Source organism: Chenopodium album, chromosome 27 (genome assembly GCF_948465745.1).
Source record: "Chenopodium album chromosome 27, dcCheAlbu1.1, whole genome shotgun sequence".
NCBI lineage: Eukaryota > Viridiplantae > Streptophyta > Magnoliopsida > Caryophyllales > Amaranthaceae > Chenopodium > Chenopodium album.
The window spans coordinates 24948241-24965087 of record NC_137860.1 but is presented as its reverse complement, the minus strand read 5'-3'; the positions used below and the strand labels follow the sequence as shown (position 1 = coordinate 24965087).

Genomic DNA, 16847 nt, shown 5'->3' with positions numbered 1-16847 from the left:
TCAAGTACTATATTCACAAGTAGTTGGACAAAATTGACGCATGTTTAGGAATCCAAGCAATCAAACTTCAAATCATGACCAACAAATCCACAATATTCATCATCAAATACCAAGAATCAAAACAATTTTTTCTCAAGTAAGGGGCACAGGGAAGCATGATTTACAATTCATTGGAACGTATTTTTTATTTTTTTGATTTTTCAATTTTTTTGTGTTTTTCATATAAGGAAAGTAATAAAACTAAACTAGAAAGCAAATAAGAACTACACTAGAAAGCAAGAAAATAGAGAGAAAGGAAAGAGAGTTACCAAGCGAAAGATTACCCCCCCAAGCCAAATCAAGCAATGCCCTCATTGACTTGGGAGTGTAACCTACTCCTCATCCTCATCCATCCTCGAATAGCCGCCACCACCATGGTTAGGACCGGCCCCTCCATGGCTCGAACCACCACCTCCATAGCCCGAACCACCTGTAAAATAATTAGGGTCTACATTCCCCCAAAGCCCACCAAAAGGAGCATCGGTCCCATATCCATGGACCGATGAATAGTTCACATAGGTACCGTAGGCATTTGGGTCCGTGTATCCCCCTTGGGGATATTGGAACCAATCGGGGACAAGTGATTCGGGGGGAATAGCCCCCCGACGGGCATAGTCATCATACATGGGGTATAAACCCCGCCCTAAGTTCCTCTCCACAACCCCAACCCTAGCATCTAGGGCTCCTACCCTAGTGTCCAAGTTTCTAAGCAAACCCTCCATCCTCCCTTGCCCACTCTCTATCTTATCCAATTGGCTCCTAAAAGCCGAAAAGTCATATGGGGCGTTAGGGTCGATGTTGTAGTTGGTTGAGGAAGTGGGAATGTCATGTGTGTAGTGTTGGGGTGATGGTTGGTGGAATTGTTGTGGTGGTGAGGGAGGTGCTTGGTGATGTGCTTGGGCCTCTCCTTGTTCTCCTAGTTCAAAGGTGTAAGAAGGAAGACCTTTCTCAAACTTGGTCAAAGCCGGGTTACGCAAGGTGAAAGCATTGTCTCTTCTACCCGACTCACTATGAATCACCCACCAAGTCTCACCCCCTATCAAATTAATCCAATTAAGGCCTCCTAAGTAGGGTGCGTCCATTAGGGTTGGTCCGGCTACCTTACCATCACCGTTAGGGGCAAAACTAAGGTATTTGACCGCTATGTGAGTTACTAACCCACCAAAGTAGATTGGGACCCTAGACCTACCCGACTCGGCCGCATTGGCCACCCTTTGGAAGTGTTGGGCCATCCTATGAACTATGTTAAGCTTATCACTCCTAGGAATCATGTATGACTCTAATAGCTCTAGTTCATCTCTCCTCACGTTGGCCGGCTCATGCCTCCCAAAAATGGTAAGGCCAACAAACCGTTGCCAAAGTTTTGGCACGGGATGTTGAATCCAAGTGCCCTTGGCATGTTGGAGGTTCAAGTTAGGGTTCCCGGTGAGGGCTTGGTAGACAAACGTAATGTTGTCTTGGGGTGGTTCAATCGGTCTATCGGATTTGAAGTCAAACAATTTTCCAAAATCCTTTAAAGACAATCTAATATCATTATTAAGCAATCGAAATTGAACATGAGAAATTAAAGCATTTGATTTTATGACATTGAAACTAGAAATGAATTCTAAGGTTAAATAATCATAAGTATCATAATGTAACTTGAACAAACCACTCATGCCAATTCCTTTGAACAATTTCTCAACATGTTTATCAATTCCTAGTCTAGAAAGCGTAGGATGATGAATGAAACGGGTAGAGGAATTACCTGCCGTGAAGTGAGGTTGAGCATTCTTTGTCGTTGCTCTTGGGTGGTGATGACCACCCTCTCCCACCCCGTAATTTGCAATTCCGGGTCGATGTTGGGCACTTGCTGCCTCGATCCTTCACCCCTTTGGATTCTAGACCTCTTAAATGCCATCTTCTTGTTAAATGGTAGGAAATTGAAGGTTTATCTCTCTTAGGGTTTGAGTGAAAATTGAGAGAAAGTGGTGAAAATTTAGTGTAGATTGTAGAGGAAGATGAGAGGAGTTGGAAAATGTAAGAATTTTTAAGTTTGGATGGAAGAATTGGAGGAGATCTTGGATTAAAGTGTAGGTTGAAGGTTTGAAAATGGAGGTTTTAGAGAGAGAAAGTGGAATGAAGAAGATGAAATAAGAAGAAAGTGAGGAAAGAAAGAAGAGAAAAGAAAATAAGAAGGGGACGGCCTGATAACGCGCCCGATCGGGCGCGAACACGAAGATGAATTTCGCCAATTTACTCGCCCGACATATCTTTTCCTTCACTCGATTTTCCACAAAAATGCGCCCGATCGGGCAAGCTTCGCCCGATCGGGTGAAATTAGCCCCGAAATTAGCTCTGCTTGCGCGCCCGATCGGGCGAATTTAAGGCTGAAAAGTTGGGTTGCTTTCGCGCCCGATCGGGCGAGCCTCACCCGATCGGGCCCGAACCCAACTTTGTTGCACTTCTTATTTTCTCCGATTTCTTTTCTTCTTCAAATTTTTCTAAGTCTTTTTACCTGTCAAATTCATACCTGTACAACAACACTTATAAATGGTGAAATATCACTCTCCTCACCTCTCTAAAATATAAAAAATAAAAATAAGGAAGAGGAAAACTAGTCTAGAAAGCAAGAAATACGGGTTGCCTCCCGCAAAGCGCTGGTTTATCTAGGTCCTGCACGACCTTCTTACCACCTTGAAGCTCATGTTGGAAGTGGAGTTAGGAGAGTCTCCTCCACATCTCTAATGGTAGCACCTTCATGATACACCTTCAACCTTTGGCCATTTACCTTGAACTCTTCGTCTTTGTCATTCACCAACTCCACCGAACCAAACTTGTTCACCTTTGTGACAGTGAAGGGACCGGACCACCTAGACTTCAACTTTCCTGGGAAAATCTTCAATCTAGAGTTAAAGAGAAGAACCTTATCACCCGGTGCAAACTCTTTTGGTAGGATCCTCTTGTCATGCCACTTCTTGGTCTTCTCCTTGTAGATCCGTGCACTATCATATGCCGCCAATCTAATTCATCCAACTCATTGAGTTGGAGAAGTCACTTCTTACCCGCGGCCTTAGAATCCATATTAAGCTCTTTGATCGCCCAAAAAGATTTGTACTCCAACTCTACGGGAAGATGACATGCCTTATCATAAACTAATCTATAAGGTGAAGTACCAATCGGTGTCTTAAATGTCGTTCGGTATGCACAGTGTGTCATCAAGCTTCATACTCCAATCCTTCCTTGACTTGGCTACTACCTTCTCTAAGATCGCCTTGATTTCCCTATTAGAGACCTCAACTTGACCACTAGTTTGGGGATGTTAACTAAGCCCGATTCTATGATACACACCATACTTCCTAAGGAGGTTATCCAATTGTCTTTCATGGAAGTGGGTACCCCATCACTAATAATAGCCCATGGAACACCAAACCTGGGAAATATGATCTTCTTAAATAGCTTGATGACTACCTTAGAATCGTTTGTTGGTGAAGCTATGGCTTCTACCCACTTGGACACATAATCTACGGCTACAAGTATGTAACAATTCCCATTGGAAGATGGGAACGGCCCCATATAATCGATACCCCAAACATCAAATATTTCAACTTCTAGAATCCCAGTTTGGGGCATCTCATGCCTCCGCGAAATGTTGCCAGTCCTCTGGCAAGAGTCACAAGCCTGCACAAAAGTGTTAGCATTTTTAAACATAGTAGGCCAAAAGAAGCCTGACTCATTAATCTTAGCCACCGTTTTAGTGGGGCCATGATGTCCACCATAGGGTGAAGTATGACAACTGGTAAGGACGCCGTGAACCTCCCATTCGGGAACACACCTGCGAAATAATCCATCTGCACACTCACGAAACAAAAAAGGATCATCCCAAAAATAATGTTTAACATCAGAAAGGAATTTCTTTTTCTATTGGTAGGACAAGTCAGGAGGTAGAGTACCACCCACTAAATAATTAGAAAAATCCGCATACCAGGGGTGATGCTCTACAACTGCATACAGGTTGTCATCAGGGAATGAATCATCTATAGGAAGAGATTCCTTACCCTCATCATACCTGATTCGTGACAAGTGGTCTGCCACTACGTTCTCTGCTCCCTTTTTATCCTTTATTTCAATATTGAAATCTTGGAGTAAAAGAACCCACCGGAGTAGCCTTGGCTTGGATTCCGCCTTAGCTATTAGGTACTTCAAAGCTGCATGGTCAGTAAAAACAATGACTTTAGAACCAACAAGATATGATCTAAATTTTTCTAAAGCATATATAACAGCAAGAAACTCCTTTTCCGTGGTGGCATAATTGACTTGGGCCTCATCTAAAGTTTTACTTGCATAATAAATAGCATGCAAAACTTTTTCCTTCCTTTGTCCAAGCACGGCTCCTAGAGCAAAGTCACTTGCATCACACATGATTTCGAATGGAAGATTCCAATCGGGTGCACATATGATGGGTGCCGATATCAAAGCCTGCTTAATCCTGTCAAAAGCCTCAAGACACTCGTCAGTAAAAATAAAAGGGGCATCCTTGAGTAAAAGCTGAGTTAGTGGTTTAGTAATTTTAGAGAAATCTTTAATAAAACGGCGATAAAACCCCGCATGACCCAAGAAACTCCTAACTCCCTTAACATTAACTGGGGGAGGCAACTGCTCAATCACTGAAATCTTAGCCTTATCTACCTGTATACCCTTATCAGATACAATGTGACCAAGAACTACTCCCTCTGTCACCATAAAGTGACATTTCTCCCAATTTAAAACCAAGTTGCATTTTTCACATCTTTTCAAAATTTTAGCAAGGTTAATTAAGCATGCATCAAATGAAGAACCATAAACACTAAAATCATCCATAAAGACTTCCATGATAGACTCTATGAAATCAGAAAATATGCTCATCATGCAACGTTGAAAAGTAGCAGGTGCATTACATAAACCAAAAGGCATTCTACGATATGCAAAAGTGTCATAGGGGCATGTAAATGTAGTCTTTTCCTGATCGTCAGGGTGGATCGGGATTTGGAAAAATCCCGAATACCCATCCAAATAGCAAAAGAACTTATGATTTGCTAACCTCTCAAGCATTTGATCAATAAAGGGGAGAGGGAAGTGGTCCTTTTTAGTGGCGATATTCAATCTACGATAATCAATGCACATACGCCACCCTGTAAAAGTTCTAGTGGGAATTAATTCATTTTTATCATTTTTAACAACAGTCATCCCACCCTTCTTAGGAACCACCTGTACAGGACTTACCCATTTAGAGTCAGAAATAGGATATATAATACCTGCATCAAGTAATTTCATAACCTCTTTCTTAACTACCTCTTGCATATTAGGATTCAACCTCCTCTGGGGTTGAATACAAGGTTTGTAGTTGTCCTCTAAGTGTATCCTGTGCATACAAAAATCAGGGCTTATACCCTTGAGATCATCAATACTGTACCCTATTGCCCTTTTGTGGGTTCTTAGAACCTCTAGAAGTTGGGAAGTTTGTGGGTCATCAATTGCAGTACTAATGATCACAGGGTACAATTCCTGCTCATCAAGAAAAACATATTTAAAATGAGAAGGGAGAGGTTTCAGTTCAGGTTTCTTCACCTTTGCAGGTTTTGATTCCTGAACCAAATTTACTACCTTCACACAATCATTAGCATCAAATTCCTTGGTGGCAAGAGCTCTTTCTATGTCATCCACTTCCCTGCTCCATATGCTCATGTCACCTGCAGACAAATTTTCACAAAGAATTTCCTCCAAGGGGTCCCTTGCAAGGACCTGTGGTAAGCTTTCCTCACAAATATCATCCATTATATCAAGTACATCAATTGAATAACAATTTTCTTCAAGCATAGGACCTTTTAAAACTTTCCCTAAGTTAAATGTGATATTATCATAGCCAACAGAAAGGGTTAGTTTACCATTTTTCACATCAATTATGGCTCCTGCAGTATGGAGAAAAGGTCTACCTAATATAATGGGAATTTGTGTATCCTCAGCCATGTCTAAAACAACAAAATCAACAGGGATGAAAAATTTACCAACTCTAACAGGGACGTCCTCTAAAATACCTAGGGGATATTTAACAGAACGATCTGCCATTTTCAAAGTTATATTAGTAACTTTTAAATCACCCATATTTAATTTAGAACATACAGACGATGGCATGACACTAACAGAAGCACCTAGATCACATAATGCTTTATCAATGAAGACATTTCCAATATGACAAGGGATAGAAAAACTACCGGGATCCTTTAATTTAGGAGGGGATTTATTCTGTAATAATGCACTACATTCCTCAGTGAATGCTACAGTTTCTACTTCATTAAAGGCCATTTTCCTAGTCAAAATATCTTTCATGAATTTAGCATATGCAGGAACCTGAGTAATAAGTTCTGTGAAAGGAACTGTTACCTGCAAATTTTTCACTACCTCCAAAAACTTACCAAATTGCTTATCCAACTTAGTCTTCAAGTGACGGTTAGGGAATGGTAGCTTGATAACTGGTGGTGCTTCCCTACTCTTCTCCTGGGGTGCATCCTTCCCTGAGGTTGTACCCTGCAATACATTATTAGAATTATTAGTGTTACCCTGGAGCCCTGCAGGAATATTTGGTACAATGGAATCAGGATTAGCAATATCAATTAAATCAGGTTCATCCTCTGTGGGCATTGGGGGCCCATCGTAGTGTGAACCACTCCTTAGGGTAATTGCATTCGCATGTTTCATAGGTTGAATTCCCTGCGCTGGTAGGGCTCCCTGCTGGCGAGCTTGTAGGGTAGAGGACAATTGGGCAATTTGGGTGTTCATGACTTTATTATGGGCTATAATAGAGTCTATTTGTTGGTCTCTACTCTCCATATGCTTTTGCATACTGGTCAGCATTGCTCTATTTTCTGATAAAGCACGGTCAGAAGATGTAGTAGGGGTTTGTGCTGGGGCTTTCTGGTTAGCATGAGGGTGATAATATTTCTGCTGTGGAGGGGGTGCTTGTTGTGGTTGTTGTGATGGTGGAGGGTTTTGAACATTGGTGCTACGGTAGGATAAATATAGATGATTACGGTAGCCAGGATTGTAGGTGTTGGAGTATGGGTTATTTTGCTTATATGTTTGGAAAGCATTAACTTGCTCCATTGAACTCCTGCAATCTTGCTCATAATGCCCTACACTTCCACAATTTTCACAGAAAGCATCGTTAGCATTGTTAGTAACAGCAGAAACATTAACAACAGAATTAGGAATAGTAGTACTAAGGTTATCTAATTTCTGGCAAATAGATGTGAGCTGGGCTTGCATAAGGGTTACTGAATCAACGTGGTGCTTGCCCTTATTTGCATAGCCTCTAGTATTCCCGTATTGGGAATTATGTATCGCCATATCTTCGATAACCTGACCTGCATCATCAACATTAAGATTCATAAATCTACCGCTAGCTGCGGAGTCTAAAATTGTCCTAGATGCATTCCCTAATCCATTGTAAAAAGCTTGAATCAACTGCCACTTTGCCAAGTTATGGTGGGGACACTCCCTCTGCAGATCCTTGAACCTCTCCCAAGCCTCATATAATGCTTCATCTGGCTCCTGGGCAAAGGGCCGCCCGATCGGGCACGCCTTTTTCTCCGTGCTCTATATGTAGCAGCCTTGCCCGATCGTGCTAAGCCTCGCACGATCGGGCGCGCCTTGGCCACGCATAGCCTCCCTTGCTGCGCACTTCGCCCGATCGGACCCTTGTGGCTCCTCGAAGCTTGGACTTCGATTGGGCTTGACTCCTCGTCCCAATCCGGATCTCCTCTTCGGGTCTTGAATACTCGGTCCAAACCTCGGTATTCCAAATACCGAGCCCTTAATCACCGGCTCGATGGCTCTAGCCGGCCTTGGGCTTCAACGATGGTCGTGCTCTCTCTCAGTGCCGTAGTTGCTCCATTAAAACCCAGGAAAAAGCTGCAAAGAGGCAATTTCCTACAAAACTCAACCAAAACTACGAAAACACTAGAAAACACATATTAGTAATAAAAATGGCTCGAAAGAGCCAAAAACACTACTAATTATGACCAAGGGACGGGGGTAAATATATATATATAATGGACATATTAACGAATTTTTAAGTTTTAGGGTTTTGTTCATTCGAAATAAATTATACGGAGTACATGTTGTTGACTTGTTGTAATTGTTGTAGCTAATTTCTACATTGTTAATTCGAAATTAATTCGAATTTTCTGCTTGTTATTAGGGTTGATATATATGATATGAATAATATATTTTCACATATTTTTGCCTTTTTGTCACGAATTTGCTGCAGCGTTTTTGTTAATTTGTTGCTTATATTATACATCCGATTATCACCCGAACCATCCGTTTCACCCGTGGGTGATGGATGGATGGATTCGGGTGAAAATTTTAGCGGGTGGTGGATGGATCGGGTGGGGTGGATGGACGCGGGTGATGGATGCGGGTGATGATCCACCTGCCCCGAACCCGATCCATTTCCATCTCTACTCATATATAGTTGAAACACCACATTCTACTCTACTTAGATTAAGTGATTAACTAATAAAAGTAAGAAATGAACTTTACAAAAATTGTAAGAGATGAACAACAATAACCTCCAATATTATAATTAAGTTATTTAAACTTTTTTATCAAGAAACCATTGACTGTCACAGAATCACCAGAACCGACTGTCCATCAGTCTTAATCAAATTGTTTTAGTTTCTTACCTAGTTTTAATTTTGCCAACTTCAAGTCATTAGCAAATGACTCAAATAAAACACCATCATCATCAGTGGCGGAGCTATTAAGGGGCCTGGGTGGCACAGGCCCCGCCATTATTATTATTTTTTTAAAAATTTTATTAAGTTAAAGTTGTAAATTTATAAGTTAAATACAATTTTAATGCAATATATAATATCAAATTATCTTTGTCATAGTGGTAATGCATTGAGTTTGGTGAAAATTCTTGAGATTAAGTCTTTATTCAAGCATTTTATTCATTTTTTTATTTAATGCCCCTCCACCTTAAATATTCTACGTCCGCCACTGATCATCATATAATAATGTGGATACAACATACAAGCAATGCAGCCGGCCAAAAGTCTTTGATTTCTCGAAGAAGCAAGCCTGTGAGAACAGAACAGATGATCTTCTGGAGTGCCAAATCTCTGTAATTTTAAAGGTAAGTCAATCAAAAACAACTCCATAAACTGTACTGTCCATCAGTCCATGCAGCATACATATCATCTTTGAGCATATAGCTATTTGCTCCCAGCAAAGGTGATCAATGGGCCATATATTAGGTTCATCAGTCCAGAACTGGCCCAAACTAAGCTACAAACTGGCTGGCCAACAGCTGCAAGTCCAACTTTATTGTACTTTTGAACCAATTGGTGTGGTCCACTTTGCTATTAGACCATCTCCAATGGTGAGACTGAAGTTTGAATATTGAGATACAAAATGAGTTGTTTTTTACCTCTAATGGTGATATCATACCCACTTCTCAATTTAGCAACTCATATGAAGTCTAAATTCTCAATGGTGAGATTCTCTAAAATATATAAATGTAATTTTCAATTTATGACCCATCAATTATTATAAGATTAAAAAATAATAATAAAAAAGGTAAAACTTAAATAAATTACAAAATATATTAAAATATTGACAAGTGCCCACACTTTTTGTTAAATGAGACTCAAAGTTGAGTATCTAAACTTAACAACTTTCTTTTGGAGTTGCTAAGTTTGGATACCTACTCTTTCTCTCCTAAAATACTCACTTGAATCTCACCATTGGAGAGGGTCTTAGTATTTCATAACAATGTCAAGGTTGTAATTTGAAAATGTATCAAAGTGACCAAAGTGGACAGGTATTATCGATATCTCTTGTAATTACTCTATTAAATACTCCCTCCGTCCTTAAATTAAAGCCTCTTTCTCTTTATTCTGTAAGTAATAAATGTTAGAAAGAGGCTTTGTATTAAGGGACGGAGGGAGTATTACTTTAAGTATATAACACACATACTTTTGTATTCGGAAAAAATGGTATCATATTGGCCAACAAATGAACCTGATCGATGTAGTTTATATTTATTTTCGCGAAACAAATGAACTACATGTACGTACTACAAACTTTGCTATGTAGGAACTGAAACAATATAATATTAAAGATAGACCACTTAGCTTGCTCTTTACCTTAATTAATTAATATTTACCCAAACAATGTAGAACTAATCTCCAACAACAGCTTAATACTATTAGGAGCAAATTTGCGAGCAAAAAGATAACACATGTTAGTAAATTCGCCACCAATAGTACAATTATCCCTGAACCTCATTTCTTGTATCATATTTGCTGAAATATTAGACCTTGATCCGAACATGGTAGGATGGCGGTTGCCCTTCCATTCAGTCCAAGTCAAGCTCCAATTCGAGTTGCGCTCTGGATGATTAAGCATAACCATAATCTGAACATAATGTTCGTCCTGATTCTGACAAGGCGAACTACAATGATCTCGAAATACAGGGTAATATTTGGTGTCCGAAAGGATGTCTATGGATAAAACTCGGTCCATGACAACCCATTGAGCACCCTTCTGCCACTGCCATCTCTTGAGGGGTGGATCCATCTTGCCCCGCCATCTGTAAGGACTCGACTTTTTGAAGTCTGGTTCAACTCCTACGAAGCTGAGATTGTTCTTTATTAGTAGGTAGTCGTAGATTGTTGTGAAGTTGTACAAGGGGATGCAGGCTTCTGAGAGGAGGATGAATTTTTTGTTTGAGTAGTCTAGGAGTGCTGATGCTAGTAATCGTCTTTCAGCATCGATCATTGATATGTTTGCCCACTCGACACTCTGCATTTATTATAATCATTAGGATCGCATATATATAAGAAGCTAAAAGTACGTAGTAATATTAATCATTAACCAATCATTAAGTTTTAATAATTGTCTAAACTAACATATATATATTTGATGATGCATTGCATACATTAAATTAAATTTGATACATCATACATGGTCAAATTAAATAAGTGTAACATATGTATCGAGTGGTGTAAGAGAATTAACGTACCTTGCTAGGAATCCTTCTACCATGGAAGACGGAATCCTTAGGCATAGGATCAGTGTAATTAGGATGAGTATGAATGTATATAGAAAATTTATCTTCATGTCCTTTAAAGAACATCTCCCATAGAGGAGCTAAAGGCAGGGGACCTCTTGTCAAGAACATGAAGGCAAGCTTTGGAACACGTCGAAATGGGTACTCCGCTACCTGAGGCACCAATGACCCCCGCCATAATAACTCTGCATCATCCTCTATATAATGCAGCAGTTTCTCCCCTGACTCCTCCTCACGTGGTGGAGGCGGGGATGGAGGGGGAGGGGGAGGCGGTGATGAAGGCGGCAATGGTGTAGATGCTACATGTGAGGATGTTGATGTTGTGCATGCTATTGCTAACAACTGACTCTGATTTGTAACATAATAAAAACTGAGGATGTAAAAACAGGATGTAATTCCAACAGACAAGCCAACTACAAAGAATACAAATTTCGACACAGAACTACTAACTGTTGTTTTTTGATGTTGTTGTTGATGATTTCCCATTTTTATTACTTCCTATGTTGCATAACACAAGTTGAAATGATATTCTCTGCTGGGATGAGATATGAACATGTTAATAAAGTCATGGATTGAATTGCTCCGTAAAAGAAGTGAAATAAGACTTGTAATGCAATAAATCGTGTAAAAGGCCAAATTAATTAAAGAGTCTCAAGTATATCAGATCTTAAGCAACCTACACTTTAATCAAAAACAAGCTTCTTCACTAACATTATTTCAGTTAGAAGGCACATAAAATCACAACAAGTCAACATATTATTAAAAATAATATATTATGTATTAAGGGTAAGACTCATTGGTCGTTGCTATCTCGACTATGTTCATTGGGTTTGATCCTTGTAATATGAATGATGTTAGTATAAGCAATATTAAATAACATTCACTTACCTTTTTATTTATTTATAAATTTTTTTAATTTTTTATTATATATATATATATATATATATATATATATATATATATATATATATATATATATATATATATATATATATATATATATATATATATATATATATATATATATATTTATTACAACTCAGAAAACAAAGTTCACTCACCATTCCAACCAATTGTTATTACGATGTTTACATAGGTCGTGATAAAACTTTAGAATTTTTTGTTTAGATTTTTTTTATTATTTTTTACTTTTTTTTTAGCAGGAGTAATAAAACTTAAGAATTAAAGTAGATAACAATGACAATTGTATGTGTGCATAGCTGTCAAAGGCTTACTCAACCTGAAATACCGACCCAAATCCAATTATTAACCGACCCGTCTGAACTTGAAAAAATGGTGACCTGAACGCGATATGACCCGACCTAAAACAACCCTAGACCCAAGTTAACCCATATATTTGAGACCCGAACCCAAACATGAACCAACATGGAGAGGACCCGACTCGAATTAACCCGTAAATTATTGACTTGAACATAACCCAACCTAAACTGAAATTGACCCACACCCGTTGTAACCCATCAAAACCCGAATTTAACCCGACCTGAATTCAACCCGACTGTTTCCTAACCTGAACCGAATTTAACTCGACCTGTTACTGACCCAACTCGAAATTCAACCCAATCTGTTACAAATTTGACCCGAAATCAACACGACTTGTTATTGACCCGACTCGAAATCAACTCGACTTACTATTTTATACATCTTTAATATTTTAGATATTGACTAGCTAAATAAAGATATATGCTATATATATTGTAATCTACTTGTAAAGTCATAACTTCGTTAGGCTAAAACTACTCTATGTTAATATTGAAAGTATTTTGTCTTTAGTTGAACTGAACTCGCAAATTATTGACCTGAACCGAACCGACTTGAACTCAAGAATGACTCGACTTGGAAATGACCTGACCTGAATATAACCCGCAAATTATTGACTTGAACCGAACCCGATTAAACACGAGAATGACTTGACCTGATTATAACTCACAAATTATTAACTTGAACTGAACCCGAATCAAACCCGAGAATGACCCTAACCCGTTTTAACTCTTAAAAACCTGAATCAAACCCGACCTATTATTCATTCGACTCGAATATAACCCGACTTGTTTTTACCCCGACCTAAACCCGATAAGATGTATGACCCGACGTGACCCGACTCAAGCATGACTCTACTCGAACTCTACCCGCATAGTTTACGACATTAATCCGAATTAATCCGACTCTAGTTGTCACGACCCACACTTACCCGACCCGTTAACCCGAATTGATAGCTTGATATGTGTGTTAGGTCCATGATGTATGGGGGCACCTTGAGCCAATTTTTTGTCAAATGAAGTCAAAGTCTTCGGCTAGAAGAGGAAGTCATTTATGAATGATATGTCTTACACTATATTCTAGTATTTTCTACGTCCTTTTAGTTAAATGTGTCAAATTAGAAAGAAAGATTTGTGTAAATGTTTTTGTCTCTTGTATTACGATATTCACATGTATTTATATAACCTAGGAGAAGAGATTAGGGTTTAACATCGGGCCATTAGCAATATATAATACAAGGTTTAGCACCCCCCTCAAGTTGGAGTATGCAAATCACAAATGCCCAACTTGCAAAGTAAGTACAAGAACTGATTCTTGCCCAATGCCTTAGTAAAAATATCCGCTAGTTGTTCCGTTGTCTTCACATACGACGGACTAATAATCCCATTCTGAATTGCATCCCTGACATAATGGCAATCGACCTCAATATGCTTAGTGCGTTCATGAAATACCGGATTCTGCGCAATATATAACGCTGATTGACTATCACAAAACAAACTCATCGCACGCTTATGCGAAACACCTAAGCTGGCGAGTAGAGCCTTTAACCATTTTAACTAATGTGTGGCCTTAGACATTGAGCGGTATTCTACCTCTGAGGAGGGTTTAGCAACAGTATCCAGCTTCTTGTTCTTCCAAGAAATAGGAGAACCACCTAGAAATACCAACCAACCAGTAATCGAACGTCTCGTCAACGGACGGCTAGCCCAATTTGAATCACACTAACCTGTCAAATGTAAATAGCAATCTGAGCTCAAAAGTCCTGGACAACCCTTCAAGTAGCGAATTGTACGCAGAGCTGCCTCCCTATGATCTTGACGAGGTTGTTGCATAAATTGTGACAAAATATGAATGGTTTATGCCAAATCAGGTCTAGTGAAGGACAAATATATCAAACGACCCACAAGACGCCGATACGTACATTTCGAGCTCTATAATATGAGGAGTTTTTGATTTTTCCAGAGTATGATTTTTCTCAATTGGAGTACCTGCCAGGCATACCCCTAGTAAACCAGACTCTACAATAATATCAAGAGCATATTTCCGTTGACATAAAAATATGCTCACCGGACTACGGGCAACCTCAATACCAAGAAAGTACTTCAACACACCCAGATCTTTCACATGAAAACATTCACTCAAATATGATTTGAATTGTGAAATAGCAGAAGAATCATTACCAGAGATGTTTAAATCATCAACATATACCAGAACATTAAGTTGAGTAGCTCCTATTTGCAGAGTAAATAGAGAGTAGTCAGAGTACGATTGCAAAAAACCGTACCTTTTAAGTGGGGAGGCCAATTTGGAAAACCAACATCGAGGTGCTTGTCGAAGGCCATACAACGACTTCCGGATACGGCACACCATACCAGGTTGAGTGCCATGGAACCTAGGGGAAAGTTTCATATAAACCTCCTCATCAAGATTACCATGAAGGAATGCATTGTGGACATCCATTTGATGTAATTCCTAATCCTTTGCAGCAACAACAGCAAGAAAAGCGCGAACAGTGACCATTTTAGCAACAGGAGCAAAAGTCTCGTTATAATCAATACCCTCAACCTGATGATTACCAAATATAACAAGACGAGCCTTCAATCTCTCAAGTGTGCCGTTGGAATCAAGCTTGACCTTGTAAACCCACCTACAACCAAGAGCTTTCTTACCCGGAGTTAATTTTTCCATTACCCATGTGCCATTGTTTTCCAATGCATCAATTTCTTTTTGCATCGCCTCTCTCCACCTTGCATCTTGCATTGCCTCCTTGAAATTATGGGGCTCAACTGTCGTATCTATAGCTGCAATAATTACACGGTGCCGTATAGAAAATTTATCACAATTTACAAAATGTGCTAAAGGATAGGGAGTACTTGAGGAGCATGGAGTAGGTGAACTTGGAGAGATAGATGGACTTGGGAGATAGATAGTATGTGCAACATATTCACGGTGCCAACCCGGAGGATGTCGGTGTCGTTGACCACGTTCCAAATCACAAGTAGAGGCCGAAGAATGGCTCGGAACAGCCAAAGTATTGTTGTCCGAACCAGCAGCATTGGCAGCGGTAGAGGACACCGCAAGATGGCTGCGATCAGCACCAAATACCGCAGGGGGGCTGCGGTCCGTACTGTTGTCAAGACCAGTAGTAGAAGCAGACGTACCCGGGCTGGCTGCAGGCATCCCTGGGCTGCTGTGCTGGGCAGCAGTGGTAGTAGTCACCCCGGGGCTGCTGTGATGGGCAGTATTGGTAGCACCCCCCTCGGGACTGCTGTGAGCAGGGCTAGCTGGATGTTCATGTGCAATGGAGTCTTCACCGACCTCTAAAACATTTTCCAAATCGTCCAAAAAGTCATGATCAACTACCACATTTTCTTGTGACACACCCTCGGTTCTCACATTAGCATTAAGTGAGTCACTAATAGGCACAAAGGGAAATTCATTCTCATAGAATTTGACATCACGTGCGACAAAAATTTCACCGGTTTCAAAATCATACATCTTCCAACTCTTCTTACCATGAGGATAACCCACAAACACACATTTCCTACTCTGAGAAGCAAATTTGTCACCCTTAGCTTTTTTGTTATGAGCAAAGCAAAGGCACGCAAAGACACGCAATGCATCAAAATCAAGGTTGTTTGCCAAAAAGCATTTCATATGGAGTTTTCTTATCAAGTAAAAGAGAAGAAGTGCGATTAATAACATAAACCGCCCCAAGAACACACTCTCCCCACAAATCAATCGGCAAATTGCCTTGAAACATCAATGCTCTACTGACATTTAATGTATGTTGGTGTTTATGCTCTACCCGGCCATTTTTTTTAGGGTTACCAACACAAGAGGTTTGAAAGAGAATGTCATGTTCATCAAAATAGGGAAGCATGTGTTTGAGTTCGGTGCCATTATCACTCTGGACACACTTAACAGTAACATCATATTAATTTTTAACCATAGCAAAGAAAAAGCAAAAAGAAGAGTAAACTTCAGTTTTATTATTTAGCAAATAAACCCAAACACCCCTTGAAAAAACATCCACTATAGTTAAAAAATAATGAGCACCACGAGGAAATTCTTGTTCATCAGGCTGATTTACAGCTTGTGTAAATCAGGGGTTAATTTTGTCTTTTCATGCATAATAGTAAGGGTACTCTTGTCAATGCACACATAACTTGGCAAACGTTGGGATAACGCTCGTTAACTCGTTCCCATCCTTCAAGCCAAAAACCAAAACCAGAAAGTCAAAAACCCAGTTCTTCCTCCACGCCAGAAACCAGAACCCAAAAACCCACTTCTTCCTCCACGCCACCACCGCCTATGGTAGTTCAAAATGCTGCTGCGAATGAAAGGTTTTCCCTAAGGGGTTGATATGGCCCTAATTTACACTCTTTTCTAGTAGGGTGTCTTTTTGATTCGCCGCGAAGCGGCCATTATTGAG

At 39.8% G+C, this 16847-nt stretch overlaps 2 protein-coding genes across 2 annotated transcripts; both read right to left on the bottom strand.

Moving 5' to 3' along the window:
• Positions 1 to 10224: 10224 nt before the first annotated feature.
• On the bottom strand, positions 10225 to 11620 carry LOC145619211 (glycosyltransferase BC10-like). Its single transcript, XM_081673854.1, has 2 exons — positions 11087 to 11620; positions 10225 to 10866 (listed from the first exon to the last, which is right to left on the bottom strand). Exons 1-2 carry the CDS (start codon positions 11618 to 11620, stop codon positions 10225 to 10227), a joined length of 1176 nt encoding a protein of 391 aa, XP_081529980.1.
• Positions 11621 to 14884: 3264 nt separating this feature from the next.
• On the bottom strand, positions 14885 to 16069 carry LOC145619834 (uncharacterized). The gene has a single exon (XM_081674527.1). It carries the CDS (start codon positions 16067 to 16069, stop codon positions 14885 to 14887), a length of 1185 nt encoding a protein of 394 aa, XP_081530653.1.
• Positions 16070 to 16847: the final 778 nt, after the last annotated feature.